Source organism: Phoca vitulina, unplaced genomic scaffold (assembly GCF_004348235.1).
Source record: "Phoca vitulina isolate PV1807 unplaced genomic scaffold, GSC_HSeal_1.0 scaffold38, whole genome shotgun sequence".
Lineage (NCBI taxonomy): Eukaryota > Metazoa > Chordata > Mammalia > Carnivora > Phocidae > Phoca > Phoca vitulina.
The window spans coordinates 12,989,552-13,015,185 of NW_022589741.1; the positions used below are offsets into that span (position 1 = coordinate 12,989,552).

Consider the following 25,634-nt stretch of genomic DNA (forward strand, 5'->3'; position numbering starts at 1 on the left):
AAGACCCTCTCTCCTTCCATAAGTCACCTCTATCTCTGGTGAGTCCCAGAAGGCTCACCTTTCTTCTTCTTGTTCTCCTTGGCTTTATTCTTCTTGATAAAGTTGGCCATGGGGTCCCCCTCTCTTTCCTGTTCTCTCAGCATCCGATCCAGATCTTCATCATCAATATAACGGGCCAGAGGCTTCTGCATTTCCTTCATTGCATCCTCCACGTTTTGTTGCTGCTGCCGGCTCTGGGCTAGCCTGGGCAAAAAGAACCAAGAGCGTCTGCTATCCTGTGTAACATTTCCCCTCTTACACTGAGATAGACCATATGACTACATTTGGAGAACCTCATTTTTCTGGCACCTTAGGCCAAATATTGAAAAGAGTAAAATTCCTAGAATACATACAGGGTCTTTTCAACTGAAAGTGTGGACTCCATCCGTATCTTAGAAAGGAGATTGAGCACACTGAATTTTCCATTCCTGAAACAGCTCTGAAGGCAAAGCAATGAACTAGCTGGTCAGAAAAGTAAAGAATGAACTTCTCCAGTCCTAGCGTAGTCATGGTCTTCATTTCGGTGATTCTCTTACCCTTTGCCCCACTGAGCATACAGCTCATCTCTCTCCAAGTCCTTCTCTGCTTTTCTCCTTTGCTCTAAACGTTCCAGTTTCAAATTCCTCTTACGACCAGATTTATCTCGAAATACGGTTTCAGCATACTGGAATTCAGCTGCAAAGGAAAATTCTACTTTTAAAGATAAACACCAGGTATCAAAATCAGAAATAATTCTAACAGTTGAAATCAACCACTTGAGATTCTGATGCTGGATAAAAACTTTGGCAGCCAGACTACAAATAGTTCCTACCAATATCTAACCTTTTTCAAGAAGGAAAAGAATCACTTGGGCCCACTAAGAAGTTAAAATAATGCGTAAAACCAGAGCTTTTGAAACTTAATATCAATTAAAAGTTTAAAATATCAGGTACAATAAACTACATTTAAAAAATAATAAAATCTACATGAGCCTCGAATGGTCTCTGCACTTTCACATTTTTACCTTCAAACGCCAGGGCTTCTTGGTCCCGTTTCTTGAGCTCCTGCTGTTCTCGCTGTATGTCAGTTAACACCAACCCAGTTTTAGCCCCAGAATACATGTGTGCAGCCTATGCAATGGAAAAGGGAGCATCCAACATTAATGAGACAATGTAGCAGCAGGCTCCAGGGTATACACAGTTAAATGCACTTTTGCCTGATGATTAGCAATAACCAAACCAAAAACTCTAGCCTTGTATTCTCATTACCAACCACAAGATTCACAAAATAAAAAAGAAGAAATAAAATTGAATTTGATGGCAAATTAATAGTACTATCAAGTTTTAAGAATAAACAGAAACACAAACCAAGAAAATATTAAAGAAAAGGCACAGCATCTATATTTCTGACTTTTCAGTATATAAACTGCACACATGAAGCTGCACTCTCAGGTCACCTGATCAGAAACCTGTATCAAGCTCTAAGCCCTCCAGGAGAGACCCACACTGATAAAATATTCCATTTCAACTACAAACTCAAGCAAACTAAGGTCCTTCAGTTGTGGATATATTTTAGGATCATGACAAGTTACGACCCAATCAAACCTTTTTATTAAACTCCATTTCCTATCAAGATAAACAACCGACCCACAAATGGAGTATATAGCGTATCATGTGCAATGTACTCAATTTGATTACTAGGAAACTGTCCATGAAGTAAACAGACGCATAAAATGTCAAGGCGTCCAGTTGCAACACAAACCTCACTTTCTTCCCCAAAAAAGAAGAACCCCACTTCCTGAGTCAGGGACAGACTACAAGGACCATGTGGGCGACAGAGGAGACCTACCTGAAAAGTCTGGGTTGGAGGGAAACGAGCACACTGCAGGCTCTATTCCTGTTTCTTAACCAACTCACTGGAATAAGATTCTGTCCCTAGCACTGGCGTGCTTCACAAAACAATTGCTCAGAGTTCATGTGGATGTTCTGGGCAAGTCATGCTTCATCACAGATTTAAAATAAAACAAAACACTGACTTCCCAGGTGGTATAATTTCCAGAAGTTGTTTTATATTTTAAATGCCTCTCTTTAAGCTCTGGATACAGAGACCCGCAGTCCAATTTATAATAATAAATTGCTTACACTAATGTCTCACTTTGTCCTGGGCACTGTGCTAAGAGTTTTATTTACCCTGACTCATTTAACTCTCACAATAACCTCATGAAGTACATACTACTATTATCCATGTTTTACAGATGAAGAAGCTGGGGCTTAGAGATATTCCATAACTTAGTCAAATTTCACAAACAGCAGTTGAAGAAGTAGAATTCGAATATGTGATCTGATTAACGCAAGGTTTGTACTCGGAACTCTACTCTATAAACTATAGTTCTCAGTTCACTCCTAAGACAATAGGAAGTTTTTCCAGACCTATTAAAAAATGAGATTTGTGGAATAAAGAGGCTAGAAAGGCAGAAGATACTTAGGAAACCTTGTGTTTGCTAGTTCGTCTGGGCTGGGTTATAGGCAGTCCTGCCCTCAGAGAGAAGCAAAGAGCTCTAGAGGGAACTCTGCACTAGATTTACTATGCTACCAGGAGCTACCTCCTCCCTCTCTGGTTTGTGTATCTGAGACATGTATAGAGATAGAAAACAAGTCACTCTAAGGAAAGGACAGGACTCCTGAAAATTCCTACCTTCTTTCCTAAAGGCTGACTCCTTCGAGGTGGAGACAGATCAGAATCAGAAGATTTGACCCTCTGTTTCCTCCTTGGTGGAGATAGGTCAGAATCAGAGCTCCGATGTGTACGTCTATTCCGTGGAGGTGAAAGATCTGAATCAGAATCCTTGTGCCCTGAACTTTGCTTATGTCGAGGAGGAGAAAGATCTGAATCTGAGGCTTTCCAACTACCACTTGGGTAGAAGGAAGAGTCCAACACGTGACTCTGATGTCTCCTAGATGAAGAGCTTGTGTGAAACTTCCTATGGCTGGGGGAAGAGTCTAGAAATTAAAAAATAAAGTCTTTAATCCCCTTGGCAGAATCTTAAAAACAGAAATTACCACGCTAATATTCAATATTCATTCAGTCTTCCTCTAAAGAGCTATCACTACTCAAATACAAGTACAGATGACACGGGAGAAGAGCAGAGTCAGGGACAACTCTTAAAACCAACAGGCAGGATATGGGGTTCTATTCCCAAGTTACTACTAGTGACTGTGACTAGCATGTGAGACCTCAACATACTCACCTATGTCATATTTATCTGAGCATAGAATGGGCAAAACAACTTGCGCTCAGATCTCAGTGTTGTGGCAAAAGTTAAAAAATTACCTAGAATATACCTGGGTGGCTCAGTCGGTTAAACATCTGCCTTCGGCTCACTAAGGCTCCCTGCTCAGCCCCGTGTCAGGAGAAGTCTGCTTCTCCCTCTCCCTCTGCCCCTCCCCCCATTCATGCTCTGGGTTCTCTCTCTCTCTCAGATAAATAAAATCCTTAAAAAAAAATGAAAATAGTACGTAGGGACAAAGACTGAGTAAACAAATCTCACTGCATAGGCCTGAGTTATAGACAGAAACATCACAAATCAACTCTCAAAAAGGCAATCTGCAATGGGTATCAACAGTCTTAAAAATATACATCCCTCTTACCCAATAAGTCAATTTCTACTTAGTTTCCTAGGAAACATATCTAGATGTACTTAAATTACCAGGAAATCTATCTAAAAGTAGATAAGGAAATAATCCAGAATGGGGCAACAATTTATGTACATGGCTTATTTTAAAATTATAAAAGCAAAAATTTATAAATAACCTAAAATATGCAGTATTAGGGAAATGGTTAAGCACATTTATGTAACGGAACATTAATAAAGATCATATAGACAAAGAGATGTTTTTATGACACAGGGAAGATAACGGTAAGTGAAAAAACCAGGCAAGATTATACATACAACATGTATACACTACATAGTAAGAGCTTAACTACATAAAAAGTGAACAGAAAAAAGCCTAAAAGACCACTAGCCACAACACTAAGAGTGAATGGCTCTGAATGACAGAATTTTGTATAACCTTTCTTCTACTTCTTTATGCATCTCTATACACTCTGAAATTTCTACATCAGACATGTAGTATTTTCATATGGGGTGGGGAGAAAAAACAAAAATATGTAAAAATGTCCTCCTTGCCATGGTAAATTTTAACTCTCCTCAGCCCAACCTCTCCCCATTTCCCTACAGTGTTTAAAACTTCTCCAAAAAATACCATTCTCATTTCTAAAGACCACAAGTAAAAGGTCCAAAAGAAAGCACCTAGGGGGTAAGTCCCTCTCATGGGCAATCAAATGCTTACCTTTAGAATCATGCTTACGGGATTTTGCTTGCTTTTTTCGTGGAGGAGAGAGGTCGGAGGCATACTCATACTTGCTGTTCTTTGGGAGTGATGCATGAGATGGTCCCGGCCCCTTCCAGTGTGGAGAAATTTTGCTAGAGGCTCTTTCTGGGGCTTTACTGCTTTTGGTTCTGGGCAGTGAATGAGGGACATTAGCAGCCAAATCAGGGGAGTCATGACGGGCCCTCCTGAGCTGTGATGTGTCCAAGGAGTCAAGAGTCCTTCTAGGTCGAGATGTGTCAGGGGAGCTATTTCGGGCCCTTCTGGGAACAGAGCTATCTGAGGAATTGTGATGGGCCCTCCTAGGAAGAGATGGATCTGGTGTGTTGTGATGGGCTTTCCTAGAAGACACACCTGCAGAGTGACGATGAGGCTTCCTGAGGGGAGAAGGATCCAGAGAAGTATGACAGGCCCTCCTGGGAGGAGATGGGTCTGGGGTGTCATGACGGACCCTCCTTGGGGGAGACGAATCTGGGGTATCATGACGGACCCTCCTGCGAGGAGATGAATCCGGGGTGTCATGACGGACCCTCCTGGGGGGGGATGAATCTGGGGTGTCATGACGGACTCTCCTTGGGGGAGAGGAATCCGGGGTGTCGTGACGGACCCTCCTGGGGGGAGATGAATCCAGGGTGTCGTGACGGACCCTCCTGGGGGGAGATGAATCTGGGGTGTCGTGACGGACCCTCCTGGGGGGAGATGAATCCGGGGAGTCATGACGGAAGTGTCTGTGTGAGGGCAGATCTTCACTGTGGCCTAAACACAAAGGGCAAAGAGTTACATCCCCACAGGTGCTCTATTCACCCCTGGTACTCAAAGTTTCAAAAGATGCCCTGGCAACATACATGTCAAAACTACTCAGAAATCCCATCTGCACAGCTCTTCTGCTTAGGGGCAGTAAACCAGCACTCTTGAATACCTTAAAGATAACCTCTTGTATCTGCCTAACAAGCCATTTAAATGCATTTTTCATATTATACCTTGGGCTGGTATAATATGGTACTGTATTATACCAGCTGGGCAGGTATCCTTGTTTCACAGACACAAAAATAGAGGCTCCAAGATGAGTGATTTCTTAACAAAAGTCACAGCCACTAAGATAAAGAGATAAGCTAACACCCTGATCCTCTAGCTGTCAATCCGATGCTATTCCTAAAACCATGTCTGTGCAGAACTCCCAGAGGCTCCTACTGATATTCAGACTAGGTAACACACAGTTCATATTCACTCTTCTTTGAAAAGGCAAAGTGACTAAGCCTGTGCCACATCAAAATGAAATACTGTGAACTATTTAATCCACATCCCTGTACTCCTTACTGGGGGGAGATCACCAGATAAAAAGAGGGATCAGCATTTCCTAATCACCTACTACAAGCCAGTGGTTTATATAGATTCCCACACTTAATTCTCACAACAAGCCTGAAAGACAAATATTGTTATCTCCATTTTATAGATGAAGAAGTTGATACTGAGAAAGATTAAGTCATACTGCTAATATGTGGTGGAGTAGTGGGGGATCCAGTCCAGATCCATCGGACTCCAGAGTCCATGTGCGATCTTTTAAAATAGGTAATTGAGGAAAGAGTTTGAAACTTCTAGTTTTCAAAGGTCTAAGAGAATGAAATGTTTACAGCAACTCAGGACATTTCCAAAATCCAGTTTCTCCTCTCCCTCTGTTTCTTGTCATTGAGCTCCATGGCCCCAATACAAATAAATGCTGGGTAGGGCCCAATGAGTAATTGCTAAGTGGATGAATTAAACCAAGTCAACTCCTTTACTTTGGAGAACAGTCCTATCTGACTGGAATCACCACTCACAGAAGAGTACTGATATCTGTGGGAGACCTGACAGCAAATCTAATCCATGCCATTGATAAATTACATGATATTTATAAAAAGGAAGTAAGGATCAAAGACCAGTGAGGATATTTCCAGTGACAAATGGGGATGGAGCAGTGAAAGTGAAGAAAAAGAATTACCTGGGGGGAGGGGGGCAAGGGGGTGTGGGCAGTTTGGTATCACTTCCTAGACCTATAATATGGAGACCAGAAAATTCTCTCTGAAAAAAGGACTATGGAAAAGACTGGAAACACAACCACAGATAAGGCAGAAAATAGTAAGAGTAAACAAGATTCTGATAAAAGAGTACATACTGATAATAAACTTTTTATTCATAAAATATAACAATAACGTACTGAAAAGTTAACTGAGGCAATAGTGATCACTAACCTATAGCCAACTGTCACTTTGGTTATGCATTTTTTTCTTATCAGAATTGTAGGGTAATTAACGTAAGCAAAAAGTGTAACACAGAAAGAACAAACCTGTTTAGGAGTTAATTCTTCTACCTTTCATGTATGAAAAAGGAACATGTGTCAAGAGTAAACTGGAGTTAAATGGCTATCCAGAAGATCTCTGTTTATGCCAGGCAGGGGAAAAACCAAGACAAATAAGAATATGGCTTGTCTAGAGGTGCCTGGGTGGCTCAGTCATTAAGTGTCTGCCTTTGGCTCAGGTCGTGATCCCTGGGTCCTGGGATCAAGTCCCACGTTGGGCTCTCTGCTCAGTGGGAAGCCTGCTTCTCCCTCTCCCACTCCCCCTGCTTTTGTTCCCTCTCGCGCTGTGTCATTTTATTTATTTGACAGAGAGAGAAGCAGGGGCAGAGGGAGAGGGAGAAGCAGGCTTCCCGCTGAGCAGGGAGCCCGATGCAGGGCTCAATCCCAGAACCCAGGAATCACGACCCAAGCCGAAGGCAGACAATGACTGAGCCACCCAGGCACCCCTAAATAAATAAAATCTTAAAAAAAAAAAAAAAAAAAAAAGAACAGGGCTTGTCTCTGCTCAAACGTGACAAACAAATGCCCTTTATCCAATCCTCAAAAACAAAAAATTTTTAAAAAGGGAGTTAAATTATTAGCCTAGGGAGAGGGTATAGAGTGGGCAAGTGGAGGATAATGCACTGCAAAATACCAATATTTAAAGGAAGAACAAAGAAAGATTTACTCCTCCAAAGCCCTGTCTATGTATTAAGTGCCCCTCTATTTGGGCCTGAGGGGAGTGGTTACTGCAAGGTCCCCAAATAAGTCACTTCCTGACTTCAGTAACCCTAAGAGAAAATGGGATACTTGGTCTCTCAGTTCCCATGTCTTGCTACCTCTGAAGAAGTTCTGAATTCTTTTTCACACTGTATTTTTCAGGATCAAGGACACACTAAAACAAACTATGCATTTCTCTAAAAGAAAAGTATAGAGAAGAAAAAAAGGCCTCCCCTATATATGGGAAATTTAGATTTATCCATTGTTGAAACTAACCTCCCAGGAGCTTCCATTTGGCACTGGAACGAAAGGCTTCCATCTGCTTTACCTCTTCCGGCCGCTCATCCACGAATTCAGCCACCTGTCGGAGTAAGGACACTTGTGTTGAGAAAATCCACAGGATCCGGGCAAGGAACACTGTTTTTTCAAGAACCTAAAGCTATGACCATTCCCATTCCTAATGTACATGGCATACGCAAGTCCAAAATAGCCATGAAGAAGCATGCAGAAACATGTAGTGGTCCTCAGTTCTGTTTGCCCCATGAGATGTTTATCCGATTGTCCCTGGATAGTTTAATTATAGATCTTTCTCTGACTAATCAATTTTCCTCCAAAGGTGAATTTCTTCATTACAAACCTTCTTTATCAACCCGCCAGGTACACAACTGCCACGGATAAGCTAAAAGCTAAATTCCTTTTACCTTTTTACTTTTACATTCAGAGTGAAAATACAGGCAGGCTCCCTGTCATGCCTATCACTCCTCAAGGGCTTCAGGCTCATTATGAAACCTCTGTTGTTATAGGTAATCACAATGATAGGTTTTCTTAAATCCAACCAAAAGAAGTCATTAAGAAGTACGCAGAATCACAGAATCTTTAAGGGATAAAAACACATTTCATATCATCCAAATTCCCAAACAAATCTGGAATCGTCTTGTATCCTTGATAAATTATCACTCACCCAGTCCCTCCCTGACAGGGAACCAATTTACTGGCAGTGAACTCATTATGTTACAAGACAGTCCACTGTATTTGGGGGCAGTGCTAGAAAGTCTTTAGTTTTATTGGACCTGTACCTACCTTCCTATAGCTTCTTTCCATTAACTCTAGTTCTGACTCCAACGCAATTGATCCTCTTTCCACATAACAGACTTTCAAAAACAATTGGCATAATAAATTCTAGTTACAGAGTAGCAACCACATGCCAGGCACTGTGTTTGGGCTTTATTTACATTATCTCACTCAATCCTCAAAACAGCCCTCCAAACAAAGGTTCAACACTAATAAAGAACAAACTATGACTCAGAGAAGTTAAATAGATTTCTCAATGTCACAAGCTAGCAAGTGGCAGAACCATAATCCAAACCCAGGTCATAATTCACCTCTATTTTTCTGTTCCCAAGAGCCTACCATCATTCCTCAAGGAACCTAGTTTTGAGATAGGAAAGCACAGGCTTGAATTCAAGCAAGATAAACTGAGATCTAAATCACCAGCTCTGCCACTTAATACTTGTGTAGCCTTTAGCAAATTATTTTCTCTAAACCTCAATTTCCTCATTTGTGGAAGGAGGACTCAAGGTTCTATGAGGATTCAACGAGATAAATCATGTAAGCTAAGCAGCTTGGTACATGGTAATGCTCAATAAATTATACCCATTATTCCTGTGCTGCCACTGGTATTGTGCTGTTCTAATTATTTTGCCATTATTACTGGTGGTGGTGGTGGTCTTGCAGTTACATTTGAATTCAATAATCAAGATCTGCTTTAACCAGTGTAGAGAGCAGTGGGGCTAACACCTCCCTTGTTCAGGTTTTGAGGCAATCATAAGAGCAGAAGACAGTATTATAAAGGAAAATTAATAAACTTGATTATATAAAAATTAAAATTTTTAAATGTCAAAAACTTAAAAATGAAAAGGCAAATAATAAAAAAATACCTATGACAGTAAAACAAGTAATATATTCTTATTTGCATAAATATCAAATAAATCAATAAAAAAATTAAAAAGTCCCAATTTTCTAAACAATGGAAAAAATGCCAAAAAAAATCATAAAATACAAATGCCCAATAAACATATGAAAAAAACCTATTCACTATTTTTCAAAGAAACTGGATACCACTGTTCACCTGCCAAACCGACCCAGGTTTGAACCTATTGCTTTTGTTGTTGTAAATAATTCTCTAGTATTAATGAAGAAATGGGAAAAATGGCATTCTCAAACAACTCTAGGGAGAGTATAAATTGGTACCATGTTTTGGAAAGCAATATGGGAATACAGCTCAAAAGGACCGTACTTTCTAACCTATTAATTTCATTTGATAGGAATAAAGAAATAAACAGATTTCCACAATGATTTCTCTACAAGATGTTTTTCAAAGCATTATATTTTAAAACAGAAAACCACCCATACATACAGTAAAAGGACAGGTTAAATTAATATATATAATGAATTACCACTGCAACCATTAAAAGTCATGTCCTCAAAGAGTATTTTAAAATCTTACTAAAGTAGTCACAACATATTATTAAATGAAAGAGCAGGTTCCAGAACCATATGTTCAGTATGATCCGATTATATTTAAAAAATAAATAAAATACAAGTATGTATAATCTACAAATTAAAGACATATGCCTCCAAATGTTAGCAGTTATTACCTCTGGACAGTCACAGGGTAAGTGATTATTATATTTTTTTCAAAATTTTAAACCTTGTAATTCCCAAATATTCTACAATAAATATGTATTGCTTTTATAACATAAAAAAACAAATGTTGTAAACATTAATTAGGTTAAGTAACTGGATCTGACTCAAATTAATTGGCCCCTTAGGATCACTATTTCCCTTCTTCCTTTTTTTTTTTTTTTTAAGATTTTATTTATTTGGGAGAGAGCAAGAGAGACAGCACACAAGCAGGGGCAGAGGGAGAGGAAGAGAGAGAAGCAGACTCCCTTGCTGAGCAGGGAGCCCTATGCAGGGCTAGAACCCAGGACCCTGGGGTCATGACCTGAGCTAAAAGCAGATGCTTAACTGACTGAGCCACCCAGGTGCCCCCCCCGCCCTTTTTTTAACGTAATCTCTAAACCCAATGTGGGGCTCAAACCCAACCCCGAGATCAAGAGCCTCATGCTCCACCGACTTAGCCAGCCAGGCGCCCCACTATTTCCCTTCTAATTACTAATAAACTTTCTCTTAAAAGATGTACCATAGGGGCACCTGAGTGGTTCAGTCGGTTAAGCAGCTGCCTTCGGCTCAGGTCATGATCCCAAGGTCCTGGGATCGAGCCCCACGTCCAGATCCCTGCACGGCGGGGAGTCTGCTTCTCCCTCTCCCTCTGCCTGCTGCTCTGCCTACTTGTGCTCTCTCTCTCTCTGTGTCAAATAAATAAATAAAATCTTAAAAAAAAAAAAAGATGTACTACAGAATATCCTGGGGACTAACATTGAATATACTCATCTGGAATTCATTTTTACCACCTTTTAGTGCAATACAGCCTATCAACAGCTCTCCTTTTCACCATATTTCTCAGCAAGGTTTCCATGACAGAACCAATGCAAGATTATTTGCCTATGCTTTTGCCCACTTGGTTCTTACTGGTCCTTCAAAACTCAGTTCGGGTATTTACATCCTTAATAGAATTTCCCAGTGGGGGGCACCTGGGTGGCTCAGTGGGCTCAGGTCATGATGCCATGGTCCTGGGTTGGGTCCTGTCGTAGAGCTCCCTGCTCAGCTGGGAGTCTGTTCTCCCTCTTCCTCTGCCCTCACCCCTGCCCCGACTTATGTGTGTGTGTTCTCTCTCTCTCAAATAAATAAATAAAATCTTAAAAAAAAAATTTCCCAGTGGAATAAAAAAACGTGCTACCTCCCCAGTGCTCTAATAGTACTTGGTACATGTGTGAAATGTCTCTCCACCATTTATCACAGTGTTGAAATTTGAAATTCAGTCTCCCATTTAGAGTATGGTCTCTAAAGTACAGACACCAGGTTTTATTAACCTACATATCTACAGTACTTAAACAAAAGTATACAATTTTAAACCGGTTGAATCAATGAATAAAAGGAACAAATAAAAAGTTTCCTTTAATTGAAGCTGAACACTGTTTTTAAGGTACATATCAATAAATTGAACCATGGCTAATTGTAAACATTACAATTAGAAGTCCTGTCTCTCTGGGATTAGTTCCCATTTCTAGGCTAATGAGGCCCTCCATAAACGAAGAAAACAGTCTATAGGCATCATCAAAGAAGACTACTTTAAAACAGCTCTTTGAAAAGTGTCACTGCCCTCAACATATATGTATAAATCTACCCTGTACTGGGAATCAAGATTGAGAAGTCCTCACAGCCTCAAAAGATACATACCACAGGCAAATCTCCATCATCATCTTCTTCCTCCTTTTCCGGTTTAGTGGTGGAAATAGATGTCCAGCTCACATCATCATCCACAATCCGCATTCTAAATGTGAAAAATAGATAGATAAAAAAGGAAGAACCATTCCTGGATAACAGACTACAAACACTTTATCTATGGATTTTAGGATAAAGCTCAAAATCCTACAAGATTCTACAAGGTCCAGTCTTTGCCTAGAAGGCGACCTTCACCTTGTACCACCGCCTCCACCGTTCACTACCTTGCTGGCCATCTTTTGGTGTCTGGAATGAGCAAATTCCTTACCACATCTGTTTTCACATATTCAGTTCCTTCCCTCTGCCTGACCTACTCTTCTTTCTTTAATGGGAAACTCTTAAGATTCTTAAGAGTCCTAGCTTATATTTAACTTCCTTGAGCTTCTCCCCTTACCTCCCTCAACCCCTCTTATGCATGCATGGGATACTTTCATTGTATTATTCACAAAGAAAATAAATCAATTGGTTGTGTAATTAGATGTGTAAAGCCTGTATGCCCATTTAACTACAAGGTCCACCAGAATAGGGACTATGCCTTCTCATTCACAGTGATATCCTCAACACCCTGAAGTAACTGGCATAAGAAGTACGTATTCAATAAATGTTTGTTACATAAACTATGGATGAGTCCAAACAATTAACAATGACTGCCCTGATGTGAATAGTTGAAAAACCATTATCACTTTATACATCTCTAATCATAAGCATAAAGTGATATCATTATTACTCTCATTTTAAAGATGTGGCAACAGTCTTAGATGAAATATCTTGCCCAAGGCCACAGAGCCCACAAAGTGGCACAGCTAAGACTCAAACTCTGACCAGCATTACTCCAAAGCTCAAGCTATTTTCACTACATGGCACTGTCTCCAAAGAATCTACACAGGTTGAAGGGCAGGAAGACAGAAAGCAAGAATAGGCAAGAACCAAACCAGGAAAGGAAATGGCCTTGTTCTTTGAAACTGGGGGTATAGTTCCCCAGCGCTGCCTAACAAAGTACCACAAACTGCGGGGCTTACAACAGAAATATATTCTCTCACAGTTCTAGAGGCTTCAAGTCTGAAATCCAGGCATCTGCAAGGCAATGCCCGCTGGGAAGGCTCTAGGAGAGGATATTTCCTTGACTCTTCCAATTTCTGGTAGCCCCAGGCATACTCTGGCTAGTGGCAGCGGAAATCCAGTCCAGTCTCAGCCTCCGTCTTCACATGGTGGTTCTTCCCCAATGTCTGTTTGTGTCCAAATTTCCCTCCTCTTAAAAGGACACCAGTCATATTGGATTTAGCGCCCATCCTAATCCACTGTGACCGCATCTTAACTAATTATATCTGCAAAGGCACTATTTCCAAAGAAAGTCACATTCTGAGGTTCTGGGTGGACATGAATGGTGAGAGGGGCACTATTCAACCCAGTACACTGGGCTACAAAGTTTTCTCATTCGAAAAACGGGGATAACACCACCACCAACTTCGTGGTAGTATTATGAAGCTTAAAATCATACACGTCTGAAGTACTTAGAACGGCATCTGATACATGACAAGAACCACAAATGTTGGTTATTATTGTTAACAGCATCACTATTAAGAGTGACAGGAAGTAAGCATAGGTCTCTGACTCAGGACCAGAGTCCCTAGGATTGCTGAACCCCACAGACAGGTTCTGGGCCCTAAATATCCAAACACGGAGGCTTTGGGTGAGCTCCCATTATTCTCAGGGCACGACAGTCATTCTCTACGGGAGAGGACGGAACGCTACAAAGGCGGGAAAAGAGTAATGAAAGTTAGAGCCGGCTTGAGAAGGCGAAGATACGGCCCAGGGGCGCGAGGCGCCTGAGCCGGGCTCCAGACGAGCCCCGTGAGGAGCCGGGCGGGCGGCGCGGAGAGCGGAAGCGCCGGCCGAGGGCGGAGCTGGGGAGGAGAGGGGCGGTGAGCCGCCGCAGGCCCCGCCCCGCCAGAACCAACTCACCCCTTCCCGCCGGCCCCGCCGGGCTTCGGCCGCTTTCTGCGACGCTTGCGGCCGGAGTCAGGGCCCCCGTCGACGCCGGCACCTGCCCCAGACAAGTAACGCTTCAGATACTCGGCCTTGGAGAGCGGCGGAGCTGCCGCCATGGCAGCGGTGAAGGCGGGGAGACGGCTCGGCGCTGGGGACAAAATTCTTGAACGCGAAACGCACGGCGGGGACCCGAAGAGGCGGGGCCGGGACCGGAAGTGGCGAAGAGCGGTGGGAACTGCCCCGGGCCGACAGGAGCGCGCTTTTGCAGGCTCGCGAGGAGTGCGCGTACGTCCTGCGCCCACTGCGCGTCCCTCTGCCGGCCCAAACGCGTTTTCTGTTTGTCCATCTATCTACCCCTCCAGCTTATGATGCAGCTCCAGAAGCACCAATGTCGTCAAGAACGTGGGTTCTGGAGTGACAGTGTATCTAAGCTTGAGTCCGGGCTCGAAAGTTCCTACCTGTAGGACCTTGGGCAAGTTATTTAACAAACTGTGGAGTATAATGGTACCTAACTCAATGCTTGCGAGGAATGATACTTTTACTGCGTGAAGTGCTTAGCACAGCGTCTGGCGCACAGTATATACCAGTTATTTGTATTCGTATGTGTTTAGGTTGGGGGGTAGAAACTGCTCTAATAGGCTAAGTACCATTCAAGAGAGGAAATCAGGAATTGCAAACCCAGTGTAATTACTATGAAAAAATATGGTTTCTAACCTGTGAACTTTCCCACGTTTGATGGAATAGGTAGCCCCTAGCTACCTTTTGCCTAGGATCTTTCCAATGAAAAGGACCTGGCTCTATTTTCAAAAAACAGGGAAGCAAGAGAGGTTGAATTCTAATTCTCAAGTTTTGGAGGGCGGGGAGGTGGAGGGCAGAGACACTACTTTTCTTCTTGTGAACATGAAGAGTTTTACGTGAATTACCTCATTTAACTATTAAAATTCTCAAGTGGTTTTATTATCATGTTTTACAGATGAGAAAACCAAAGCTTGGAGAGGTTAAGGAAGTCACCCAACTTCACACAGCCAAAACGGGACCCTTGGAAGCAGAAGCTAGCAAAGTGAAGTTCAAGAGGTAAAAACGAAGTTTGTGAAATAAAATATGAGATCGAATATGTCCCGTATCTCAACATGTTACATTTTTGCCACTGTTTGAAAGCATATTAGTCAAGAAGGCTTGTTATACTTTATAAATGCTCAGAATTTAATACGTGCTCAAAAAATATTTATATAGCACTGGGTGTTATATGGCAAACAATGAATCATGAACACTACATCAAAAACTAATGATGTAATGTATGGTGATTAACATAATTTAAAAAAGAACAAAAAAAATTTATATATATTAAAACAGGTGAGGATGTTACAGCCCTGACCCATGAACTTTCAACCTCTGGGTTATCCTGACTGGTCGAGCTCAGGCCCAGGAAGGAAAGCAGACTGGGTTGGGTCTCTGAGGGCTTGTGGGGACACTGGACTGATACAGGGCTTCACTAGCTGGAGGGCCCCAGAGGTCCTCCAGACACAACCCTGTGTTGGCTTCCAGTCCACTTTGGTGGGTCTCAAACTGAACTCCAAAGCCCTGCCTCTACTACCCTGCTGTCAGCAGGCATTTGAAAACCTCATCTTTCTGCTCCAATGAACATTACCAGTACCCTCTCAGCCCCATCAACCCATCTCCTGCCCATTTGTCTTGAGTTCCACCACTCCCCTTTCAAATCAACACCCAACCTTGGCCTGACAAGACCCACGCTCAGGGGGTGCCTGGGTGGCTCAGTCGGTTAAGTGGCTGCCTTCGGCTCAGGTCATGATCCTGGGGTCCTGGGATCAAGTCCCATGTCCCGCTCCCTGCTCAGCGGAGAGCCTGCTTCTCCCTCTCCCTCTGCCTGCCACTCTGCCTACTTGTGCTCGCTCTGTCAAATAAACAAAATCTTAAAAAAAAAAAAAAAAGACCCACGCTCAGATCCCAACCCTGTGTACCTCATAGGGTGGCACTGAGCTTTGCCCTCTACTTGTTAGCTGCATCTAATAAAGCAAGTGCAGGAACTATGGATTTGACCTCAAAAGTTCACTTTAAATTCCATGAACAAGGGCTTTATTTTGTTCAGTTCTGTGGTGTACCTGGCACAAAGTAAGCACTCAAATATCTACTGAAGGAATGAATGAAATGCCAGCTCCGATCCCCAAATTGACTACATTGGGGAAAATTTATTCAGGAGGTTGAATTCTACTAGCATGATATCAAATAAGGACAGAGTGAATTCAGAGGCCAGTCCTGATGGAAAGCCATCACTTTAATGAGAGCTGCTTCTCCTGTGCTGGACTCCCTCCCTCAGAAGACTCTTTTCCTGTTGAAAGCCAGTATTTTATATTCCCCAGCCAACTCCCAAACTCCAGATGTAGCTGTCTTCCATCTTCAGAGTTCCAACCCCAGAGAGAGCATTATGTGGAGGGAGGGTAAAGAGGTGATAGGAAAAAAAGAGATAATGACATGCCCCATGGTTCATTTCTGGGTTTCTTCCCAGGCCAATTCAAAACCTCCAAAATACAGTCAAGTAAACAGGCTTGCACTTCCATCACAAACCGTTCACAAAACTGCCCACATCTCTCAGACCACATGGGGGCTGAGGATACCCCCAGCCTTTCCCGACAGTAATAACCCTTCAGTCTAAGCAGCACTGGAGGCTGGCTCGGGAACTACCCGTCACTACCGCTGTGGGGCCAGGCCTGTCTCATAGCCCTCTGTCTTCATGTCATTGAGCCCTAGCTCCTCGTTTTGGTCAAATGTGCGCTTATAATGCTCCACCTTCATCTGAGGATCATCTTCAGGTGCATACAAATTCTGCAAGGCCAAGGACAGACAATCAGTGCCTGTGCCACCCAGCTACCTGCCCCCCCCCACCACCACCACCACCAGCAGGTGGCTTCCAACTCCCACTTTCTCAAAAACTTAATGTTTTTTATTCTAAAGGCCTCCAATTCCCCATAGTTAGGCTCAACTGGAAAGCAGAAATAGAGCCCAACAGAGTCCCAGGAATGGGACCGTCCAGCCCTAGGCAGAATTAGGGAACAGTCTGCCTAAAAAACTTCCTAATTGCACCTTATGATAGTCTTAATCACAGAGAGACCTTAAACAGTTTTGCCTGACCAATAATAACTGCCCAATAAATGTTAAAGTTATTATAAATCACCAGAATATCTCCCCAGTCAGCTGAAAGCCTCTCCAGTTTCCTATTTCAGCCTCTGGACAAGGCACCATTTCTCCTCACTCCACAATTAGATTTTCAAAATGACAACTCCATTGCTGGGGACAAGAGCTGGACTAGAGAGAGGAAGAGTCTAGGAGTAACTTTTTTCCCCTCTCGACACACTTATAATCCCTCCCACCTCCCCCTATACTTCCTTATGTTTCAAATTCTAAAGTTTCTTCATAAAGAGCAGTTCATTCAGAATCAAGTCTCCAGTTTCTGGAGAAATAACACATATTCAAAGGTCAGAAAATATATCTCCGTGCACTATCAGGAAAGGTCTTCTGTACCTGAAGGTAGCTGTTTCCTGCTGGATCATTCATAATAAAGTGGGCCTTCATGTCACCCTGAAGGATCTAAAGGAGGGAGAACACAGCACATAAATTTTACATAGCTCATGGTAGGAAGGGGCTGTGTCTGCCAGACAAGGACCAACCCAATTTACATGGCAGAAACCCCAAAAGTTTCAAAAACTGTTGAAATGAGGTACCTCTCAAAGTTGAGTGAAGAAGACCTAAAATAAGGACCGTATGAAACCTACTTAAGAAGCAACCTGACATCCCCACCCCCTCTCCATTGCACACAGGCCAACAAATGCCCTTTCCCCACCCCAGCAGAAAACTGCAGGAATCCGTGGAGAAGCCCCCACCACTGCTGGCTAAGGCCTAGGGGGCGCCCGCCCAGTTGAGGGTGGAGGGAAAGGCAGCAAGGACATGAGGTTAAGTGAACGTGTTGTTATTGTAAACAGACATACACAGCCAGCTCTTTTCCCACACACAGCTCTCAGAACACCAGCAGCCAAGTCCTCTTCCTCAGGCCAGGAAACAGAACACCCGCTGATGGGAATCTGAGCAGCCCAAGAGGAAAAACCTAAGGACTCTGGCACTGGGGTTACCTCCACAAAATGGCTAAGCTAAATCCCCCTACAATGAGCCCGACGTAAGATTCAGCTCCACTCCCGTGTTTCAGTCCTCTACTTTTAAATTGACAATCCACGACTATCAAGACATGTGAGCAAAGCCCCAACCTTGAAAGACAGAAAGTTAAATGGAAAAACAAAAACAAGCAAAAAAAACCAAAACAACCCAAGCAAACAAAAAAACACCTTAAAAGGAAATGGAAACTATGCAAGGAAAATAAAACATCAAAAAAAAGAAAAACCAACATTAACATTCTCAAGAGAAAAACAAATACCACATCCTTAAAACAACAGGATGCTATTTAGCAAAGGAAGGAGGGAGAGTACTCAAAGACCAAAAAAAAAAGCTCTTGGAAAAGAAGTCAGTGGAAATGAAAAACCCAACTGAAGCTACTAGAGAAGAGACTCCCACAACATAAGGGAGAAAACCAAGAAAGAGGACATGGGATATCAGAAACCAGGGGAATCCCCAATGTTGGTTAGATGTTCAGAAGGTGGCAGGACAGGGCAGGTGGCCTCTTGCCCACTGGCACCCCAGGACCACAAGTACTGAAGGGCCAGAATCATCTCACCTGGTCTAACTTCCGGCTAAACTCCTGCAGTTTCTCCATCTGGCCAGGATTGGAACTGTCACCCAGTGTGAAAGGGTTCTTGGTCACCTGCAATAAACGGCATCCAAATTGCTAAAATACTGGCTGTTTCTTAGGTTTGACCATAAAGCTGGTGGGAAATGGCAGGAGGGTGCCCAGCCAGGGAAGCTCAGTCTCCACACCACCTTTCTGACCTAGGTGACCACTGCTAAGAGCACAGAGATTAATCTGCCAAGATGACAACTGGCAATATAAAACAAAAACTATAAAAATGTCCTTCCGGGGAACTCTAGTTCTCATTTGAAGAAGAAATGCAAAGTAAAGTGTAATTTACAAAGACAAAATGCCTGACAACTGGGAATCAATTAAGTGAAATTATTCAAGAAAACAAATATATGGGCTAAGTCAACACACAAATATATATGCTGGGGAGTTTCAGGGGCTGGAACGACCCCCCTCCCCTCATTTTACAGTGAAATAAGTGGCTTACCCAAAAACCACAAAGTATCTACATTGTCCCAGAGGCAGGACTGGAGTTTCCATTCAGAATTTCCCATAAACTTATCTTCACAATCCAAAATACTATTTAAATCTTTCAAATCAGCTTTAAGGCAAAGAAATACCCAGTTAACAGCTCCAAACACTAGGCCCTGTGAGGCCTTCTAGCCCCTTCCCCACAGCCACATTGCTGAAGCAGCCGTGCACTACACTCAGGCCACTCACCAGTTCCTGGATGTCTTTCAGTAGCCCCTCCAGTGTTGTGAACTTGCCCCCGAGGATGGCCATTCCCAGTTCAAATTCCAGCTCTGGGATTTCCACACTACACGTCTCAGACTGGGAGATGAGAGATCAAATTAAGCTTTAGATCAGGAGTCTCTTCGAGAAAGCTAACCCGAATTCTCATGCCAAATTAATACCACTGCTGACAGTTTGGGGAAAAAGTCAGCTGCCCCAGTCTTCTCAGACTCTCCAGCTAAAGCTACGCTCATTCCTATCCATGTGAACCACAGAAATGGAATCAACGTAATAAAGGGACATTCTGAGTCATGGCTCCAAGCTGCCAGATATCCTGTCATTAGAGGCCAGAGACAAGGGCCCTTACAGACACTGGAGGCAAAAGCTGCCAAGTCATCAGAGAGTTTTTGGGTCACCTTCTGGATGTGTATTTCCTATCATGGATTAACTCTGCTATCCTGAAACCCAGGGAAGTAAGGAGGTACCCCACAACTCCAGAATATAATTTTAAAAAGACAATTTCCCCTACATAGAGACAGCCCATGTGAGGAAGACAGACACTTTTCCAAGCATGGTGTTACCTTGAGCACATCTCTGGTCAGATCTAAAGGATCTGTGATATGGAAGGTGATCTTGGTACCCAAGGGCTCTACTGCTCCTCCAGATTTCACCTGCACAGACAACAGTAGTCAGGAACAGCAGCAGAGAAGATTCTGATCCTCACCTGGTGTCAGGGAGACCTCAGAGGATGGGCTTACACCTCCAATCAGGCCCCCTTACAGCTACCAAAGACAGAGACTTCTAAACCAACAGTGGCAGCAGGTCACCCAAACCAGAAACGAAGAGCTGGCCAAGAGCCTGCCAAAACTTTTCCCAAATTGCCAACAAACTCTGAATTTACCTTTTTTAAAAAACTGACTCTTGTGGTTGAAAGGGACTTCCAACTGCATCCGACACGTAGATGCACCTTATAATATTCTGGGTTCAGAATTTAAACAGTGTATGCTTGAATACACTCGGGGAAAGGTAATTTACAACCCTCCAAGGCAACCCGTTCTATTTACAGAGAGATCCAGAAAGTTTTTTATTAGAGTCAAAATCCGCATCCCCACACTTCCAATCCTCTGACAGGTAAATCAAACAGAGAGTCTCAAAAAAAGGGGGGGGGGCACCTCCCTCTTCCATATACCAATCTTTAATGTCTTAAATGAGTTATGGTATCTCTAATTTTACTTCACTAATTCCCAGTTCCTTCAAGGGCTCCTCACCCTGCACTACATCCAAGAGAAAGACCCAGCTTCCTCCCACCTCATCCCAAAGCAGATTTAGGAAGGATCAAAGTTAAACAGGGGTTACCCTCACCTTAGTCATCTTCCCAAACAATGGAGCCCACCCACCTCATTGGTCCGATGGCCGCAGTTCTCGCAGTTGGTAGCCATGATGATAACCTCCTTAAAGTGGGGGATTTCTGGAAGACGGAGGTAAGGAAATTTGCTTCCAGGAGAGCAAGACCACCTTCTGGGGAAGAACAAACCCAAACCCTAAAAGTACAGTTGCTAGTCCTAGGATTATAGGAAAGAAATCACAAGAAGCAGCCTAACTCAGATAGTCCTCCAGAAGAGGGCAAGGTTGCAACCCATGGCAATCCTTGTTCACAAATATTGGAAGACATGACTCAAGCCAAACACAGGACCCTAGAAACCAGAGCCTAATTCTCCCTTTGAACCCAAAAGCCAATGTACACAGTCTCATCAAAGGCAACACCTTCCTCATCACTGCGCTTTCCTTGAAGGGAGTACTCCGCAGCCTGCATACAATCTTCATGCCCGAGTCAGATGAAGAGCAACCCAACTGCCTAACAAAAGATACGAACTAGCTTCATGTTGGTCTGAGCCGGAGCACTGCATTCTGGACAGTTTGTGTTGAACTGCAGCACCTGGAACACAACACGGGGACGCAGGGTGAGACCTGCTCAGGCTCCAGACATTCAGCTGGTATGCTGGTGGTTGCCTGTGCTGATGGTGAGGAAGAGAGACTGAGCAGAGTCAGTCTCTGCCCACAGCTGTTCCTTCCTCCACAGCAGCCAACAGACTCACTTGGTTTCTGAGATCCTCCTCTTCTGGCTTCTCTTCTGGTGCTGCCTCAGCCTAGCATCGCAGAAATACAAGTCATACGTTGGCACATATACCTCAGCCTCCCCAAAAGCCTGCCTTGGAGTGAGAGAAAAGACTCTGGTTTGCTTATATCAGGTGCCACCTCATGGGTTTAACAGAGAAAGTAGGAAGCAAAGCCCGAATCCAAGAAGACCAGAGCTTAAGATAGGATCACAGCACTGCCAACTTTTATTGTAAAGTTTATCTTAAGTCCTGGGGCACCTGGGTGGCTCAGTCATTAAGCGTCTGCCTTTGGCTCAGGTCATGATCCCAGGGTTCTGGGATCAAGCCCCGCATTGGGCTCCCTGCTCAGCGGAAAGCCTGCTTCTCCCTCTCCCACTCCCCCTGCTTGTGTTCCCTCTCTCGCTGTGTCTCTCTCTGTCCAATAAATTTAAAAAATCTTTAAAAAAAAGTTTATCCTAAGTCTTGATAGGAGCTAGAGGAGATGCACAAACATGCAGAGATAGGGTACACAGGGTGGCAACAACAAAATAAGATTCCACTGATTCCAAGCAATCCAGAAAGCAAGATAATGCCAGAGCAGTCTTCTGGCTTCTTCGGTCTACTTACCTGGAGCCCCAGCATCTCTTCCTGCTGTAGAGTCCGATTATAGTGTGTGATCACGAGGGCATGATCTTTCTGGGGAGCATGGGGGTTTTCCACAAAGCTGTTCCCTGAGGGATCATCAATGATCTGACAGATGGGCGAAGAAGGAGTAATTACAACAAGAAATCACATATGATCCTCCGCCTACCATCAGACCTCTTGGGCACCACAGTGGAAAAATCCCAGACAGTCTTAAGGGTCTCTCCGCCCCTAAATCTAGCACCTAGAGTTCCTCAATACTCACCAGAGTGAAAGGAGAGGCCACTTGCTTTAGCTCTTTCAGTTTGACAATAAACTCATCAATTCTTTCAGCTATGGCTTCTTCATTTGCCTGATAGGAAAAGATAGTAAAAAGATAGTCATGGGGCTCCCCAGCCCTGGTGATAGACTTTATGCCCCTACTCCCTGTCATGTCCACGTCACTTCCATCAGAAAGTCACCACCTGTCTAAGTAGGAACAGAGAGACTCAGACTTCACAATAAATATAGTAAATAAGTTTGAAGTTCATGGGTTGTGCCAAATGAGCTTCATTTTCTCACCATTCAACCATTTCGGCCAGGCTCTCATGCCAGGTTAGAGACACAACAGTAAATAAACCAGAGTCCTCTCATGGGGCTCCCCAGCCAGTTAGGAAGACAAATGACTAAATATGTAATTATATTACTTCTGTCATAATAAATATATGGTACAATGGAACACTCAGGAAGTATAGATAAATCCAAGGGCATTAGGAAAGGCTCTTCAGAGATAATGTTACACTGCCTGTCTGACAGAAGGTCTGAACATACACTGGGGAAAGGGAAGTGGAAAGGATGGGAGACAGAACATGGGCAACATCCTGGCAGCGACAGCATCACCGTGTGTCCCTCAAAAGTTCTCCAACATTCAGAGACGGCTCAGCTACACAAGAGGCTGAACACTCTCTTCAGACACAGATTGGTCGTTATGCCTTGAGCTGCTGCAATCAGAAAATCCCAACTCACCCTTCGTGCGGGCTGATCCTGCTCCAGGCCAGAGACAGCACGGCTGATCAGTCCTTCAACAGTGGTCAGAGCTAGTGAATAGGAACAAAAGACACGTGAGTCTTGACTATGCTATCAAGTGCCTGTATGACTCTGAGCAATTCACTTGGAGCTCCCTGGGCTTTGATTTCAACTATAAAATGAGGAGGCCTGGAACAAGGCTCCATTCATCTCTAATAACAGTGACACTAAGACTCTCTAATAAACACATTACAGCCTTACTGACACAATCTACTGTCTCAAGCTGTTTTATCTAAGCTTTCTGTTTATGTTGAACCAAGGAAGGTCACAGTGATAACATGGCCAAACCCATACACTAGCCACCAGACCTGGCACCCAGGTTTTTGCAAGAAAGTAAGATTGCAGCCAGGCATGAACAGCCCAAATACCCTGACCTTACACCTACCTCCCTTCTGACTGAAAGCAGGAATTTCAAAATCCAGCTCCGGGATCCTTGTGGTGGCAGAGTCCGTTTTCACCACTTCTCTGTTCATGTCCTGGGCAGAAAGAAAAACTTTCAGTCCAGAGAGGTCAGCAGTACAGCTTCTCAGGAAATACCAGACCCCAGCCTAGCAGTTTCTCTCTCTCTCCATTCCAGGGGGTACAGACTACTCCTGCCGAACAGGACACCTCTGAAGCCAGCTAGCTGCCCAAACAGCGAGAGGACTACTGAAAACAAGTACTGCTCATCCGATTCCCTCTGATAAAATGTAATTACAAAGCACTTTCACAAGCCTTATCTCACCTGAGCATCTGACAGCATCAACCCCACTTTAGGAAGGAGGAAACTGAGGCTTGGGCACATAGGAGTATTTATTCGAGGTCGCACGAGAGCTCTGACTCCGGTCCCCAAGCCTTCTAGAGGACACTAGACTGCTCTGGGGTCCTCTCACCTCCTGGGCCCTCACGGTCAAAGTGTAGCGCACTCCCTGATCCTGGATCCTGCCGGCCGACTGGATCTCCGTGTTGCTCCAGCCACAATGCTCACAGGAAAAGGAGCTCACAATTATTTCTCTGAAGAAAGGGATCTTGGTGAGCAGGAGGCGCGTCGTGCCCTGTGGAAGCAGAAAGCAGCTAGGAAGCCCCAGTTCCCCGTCTACTGACCCCGGGGCGTGCCTCGCCTCCGGGTCCCCAACTGGGCCCACCTGGACGGGTCGCCCACCCCACTTCGGCCCAACCTCCCGCCGCCCCGGGCCGGCCCCCGCCTTACATTGCAGTAACAGTTCATACACAGCGACTCGATCTCGGTGGGCTGCTGCTCTTCGTCCTCGGCGCTGAAAGGCCGGAATAAGTGCTCGGGGGCTGGATCCCGGGCCGCGGCGGGCGAGGGGGCGGCAGCAGCCGCCGGGGGCCCTGGCTCCACAGGCCCGCTGACCGCCATGGTCAACACGCGCAGAGCATGCCTCCACTTCCGGCTTCCGCTCCTCTCGTGGCCCCACCCCTTCCTCCGGCACTTCCACCAGCTGCCGCCCCGCCCTTTCTTAAAGAGGCCGCAGACTCTGGGCCCTGGAGAACTGTGTCTGACAAGGTTTCCGCATTGCTGGGATTCTACGGTCCAGACTTCGAAAGCCAGCCTGATTCAAGCTTTGCCTGCACCTCAGTTCAGGCGTTACTTCCCCCAGAACGTCCTCTCAGACCCAGGGCACTGTTTCGCTTCTTCACAATAGCTCCATTCTACAGGGTTCTAACCATTGGTCCATAAATCTGACTACAAGACACTTGATGGCAAGGGGCTTGGCTTGTCCCTCGTACCCCTGAGGAGGTCCGCTCCGATCCCGGTTCAGGTTCCCATCCACTGTTGGGCCAGACATTGCTACGGCTCTTGATCCCCCTCCCTCAGTCCCTCAAGCATTCTCTCCCTTTCTGTTCTCACTCTTTATTTCTGCCCTCATAAGCAAGTGCCCAAATTCCAGCCTCAAATACACAGCCCTCATTTTTACTCCCACCCCCACATCCCCAGCACATCAAACCCCAGCTGACTCACCCCTCACAGTTTCCTAACAACAACAAAAACACCTCTTTTTGTGGTAAACTTTCCTTTCCAGTATCTCCTCTCCCTGGGCACCTCTCACCCAGTTCAGTTGCTAAATCTAGGGTGTCAGGGAAGAGATCCAGCCTGCAGGCATGATTAGGCCAGATTCATATGGGGTGCTGAGAACCCTGTGTGGGGCAGGCTGCGAGCGGAGGAAAGGGTGCTGGACAGGACCTTCCAAAGGTGCTGGACAGGGTGTATTTACCCTTTCCTCTCCCTCCCCCCAACTTCACCCATCCCCAATTTCACAGTTCCTAGGGGGATCTATGAAGACCTCTGTCGCCCCCAAGTGAGTCTGTATATGGGGAATTGTGGAGTTTAAGATTTGGAGTTCTCAAGAAGAGGGTCAATCATGAGGAGGCCATTCAAAATCTGGAACCACAGGAACAAAGGAGACAGGCCACCTCAGGAGTCTGCACTTCAGGCACACTGCCCTGTGATAAGGTTGATGAGCAATGCAGGTGCAGAGGAAGGGTCTCTAAGCCAGGCCCAC

At 44.4% G+C, this 25,634-nt stretch overlaps 3 protein-coding genes across 4 annotated transcripts in view; 1 reads left to right on the forward strand and 2 right to left on the reverse strand.

Moving 5' to 3' along the window:
- Nucleotides 1–13,972, reverse strand: part of BUD13 (BUD13 homolog) — a 27,983-nt gene extending 14,011 nt beyond the window's left edge. The window contains exons 1-8 of one of the 2 annotated variants that reach the window (XM_032427949.1): nt 13,810–13,972; nt 11,803–11,896; nt 7,717–7,801; nt 4,368–5,162; nt 2,713–3,017; nt 1,043–1,148; nt 576–714; nt 59–243 (exon numbers count right to left, since the gene is read on the reverse strand). In XM_032427949.1, the coding sequence (XP_032283840.1) occupies nt 59–243; nt 576–714; nt 1,043–1,148; nt 2,713–3,017; nt 4,368–5,162; nt 7,717–7,801; nt 11,803–11,896; nt 13,810–13,952 (1,852 nt within the window). In that variant the 5' untranslated portion in view covers nt 13,953–13,972. Of the gene's footprint in view, nt 1–58; nt 244–575; nt 715–1,042; nt 1,149–2,712; nt 3,018–4,367; nt 5,163–7,716; nt 7,802–11,802; nt 11,897–13,002; nt 13,670–13,809 lie in introns of those variants that run through there. The other variant, XM_032427950.1, reaches the window with a different exon arrangement.
- Nucleotides 13,944–23,821, forward strand: LOC116646916. Its single transcript, XM_032427953.1, has 3 exons — nt 13,944–14,121; nt 14,810–14,910; nt 23,708–23,821. Exons 1-3 carry the CDS (start codon nt 13,951–13,953, stop codon nt 23,811–23,813), a joined length of 378 nt encoding a protein of 125 aa, XP_032283844.1. The 5' UTR covers nt 13,944–13,950; the 3' UTR covers nt 23,814–23,821.
- ZPR1 (ZPR1 zinc finger) lies at nt 15,914–24,528 on the reverse strand. Its single transcript, XM_032427952.1, has 14 exons — nt 24,320–24,528; nt 24,003–24,164; nt 23,516–23,606; nt 23,071–23,141; nt 22,331–22,417; nt 22,051–22,173; nt 21,424–21,474; nt 21,197–21,263; nt 20,725–20,795; nt 19,909–19,998; nt 19,316–19,426; nt 18,575–18,661; nt 17,374–17,439; nt 15,914–16,677 (listed from the first exon to the last, which is right to left on the reverse strand). Exons 1-14 carry the CDS (start codon nt 24,488–24,490, stop codon nt 16,543–16,545), a joined length of 1,383 nt encoding a protein of 460 aa, XP_032283843.1. The 5' UTR covers nt 24,491–24,528; the 3' UTR covers nt 15,914–16,542.
- Between the last annotated feature and the right edge of the window lie 1,106 nt (nt 24,529–25,634).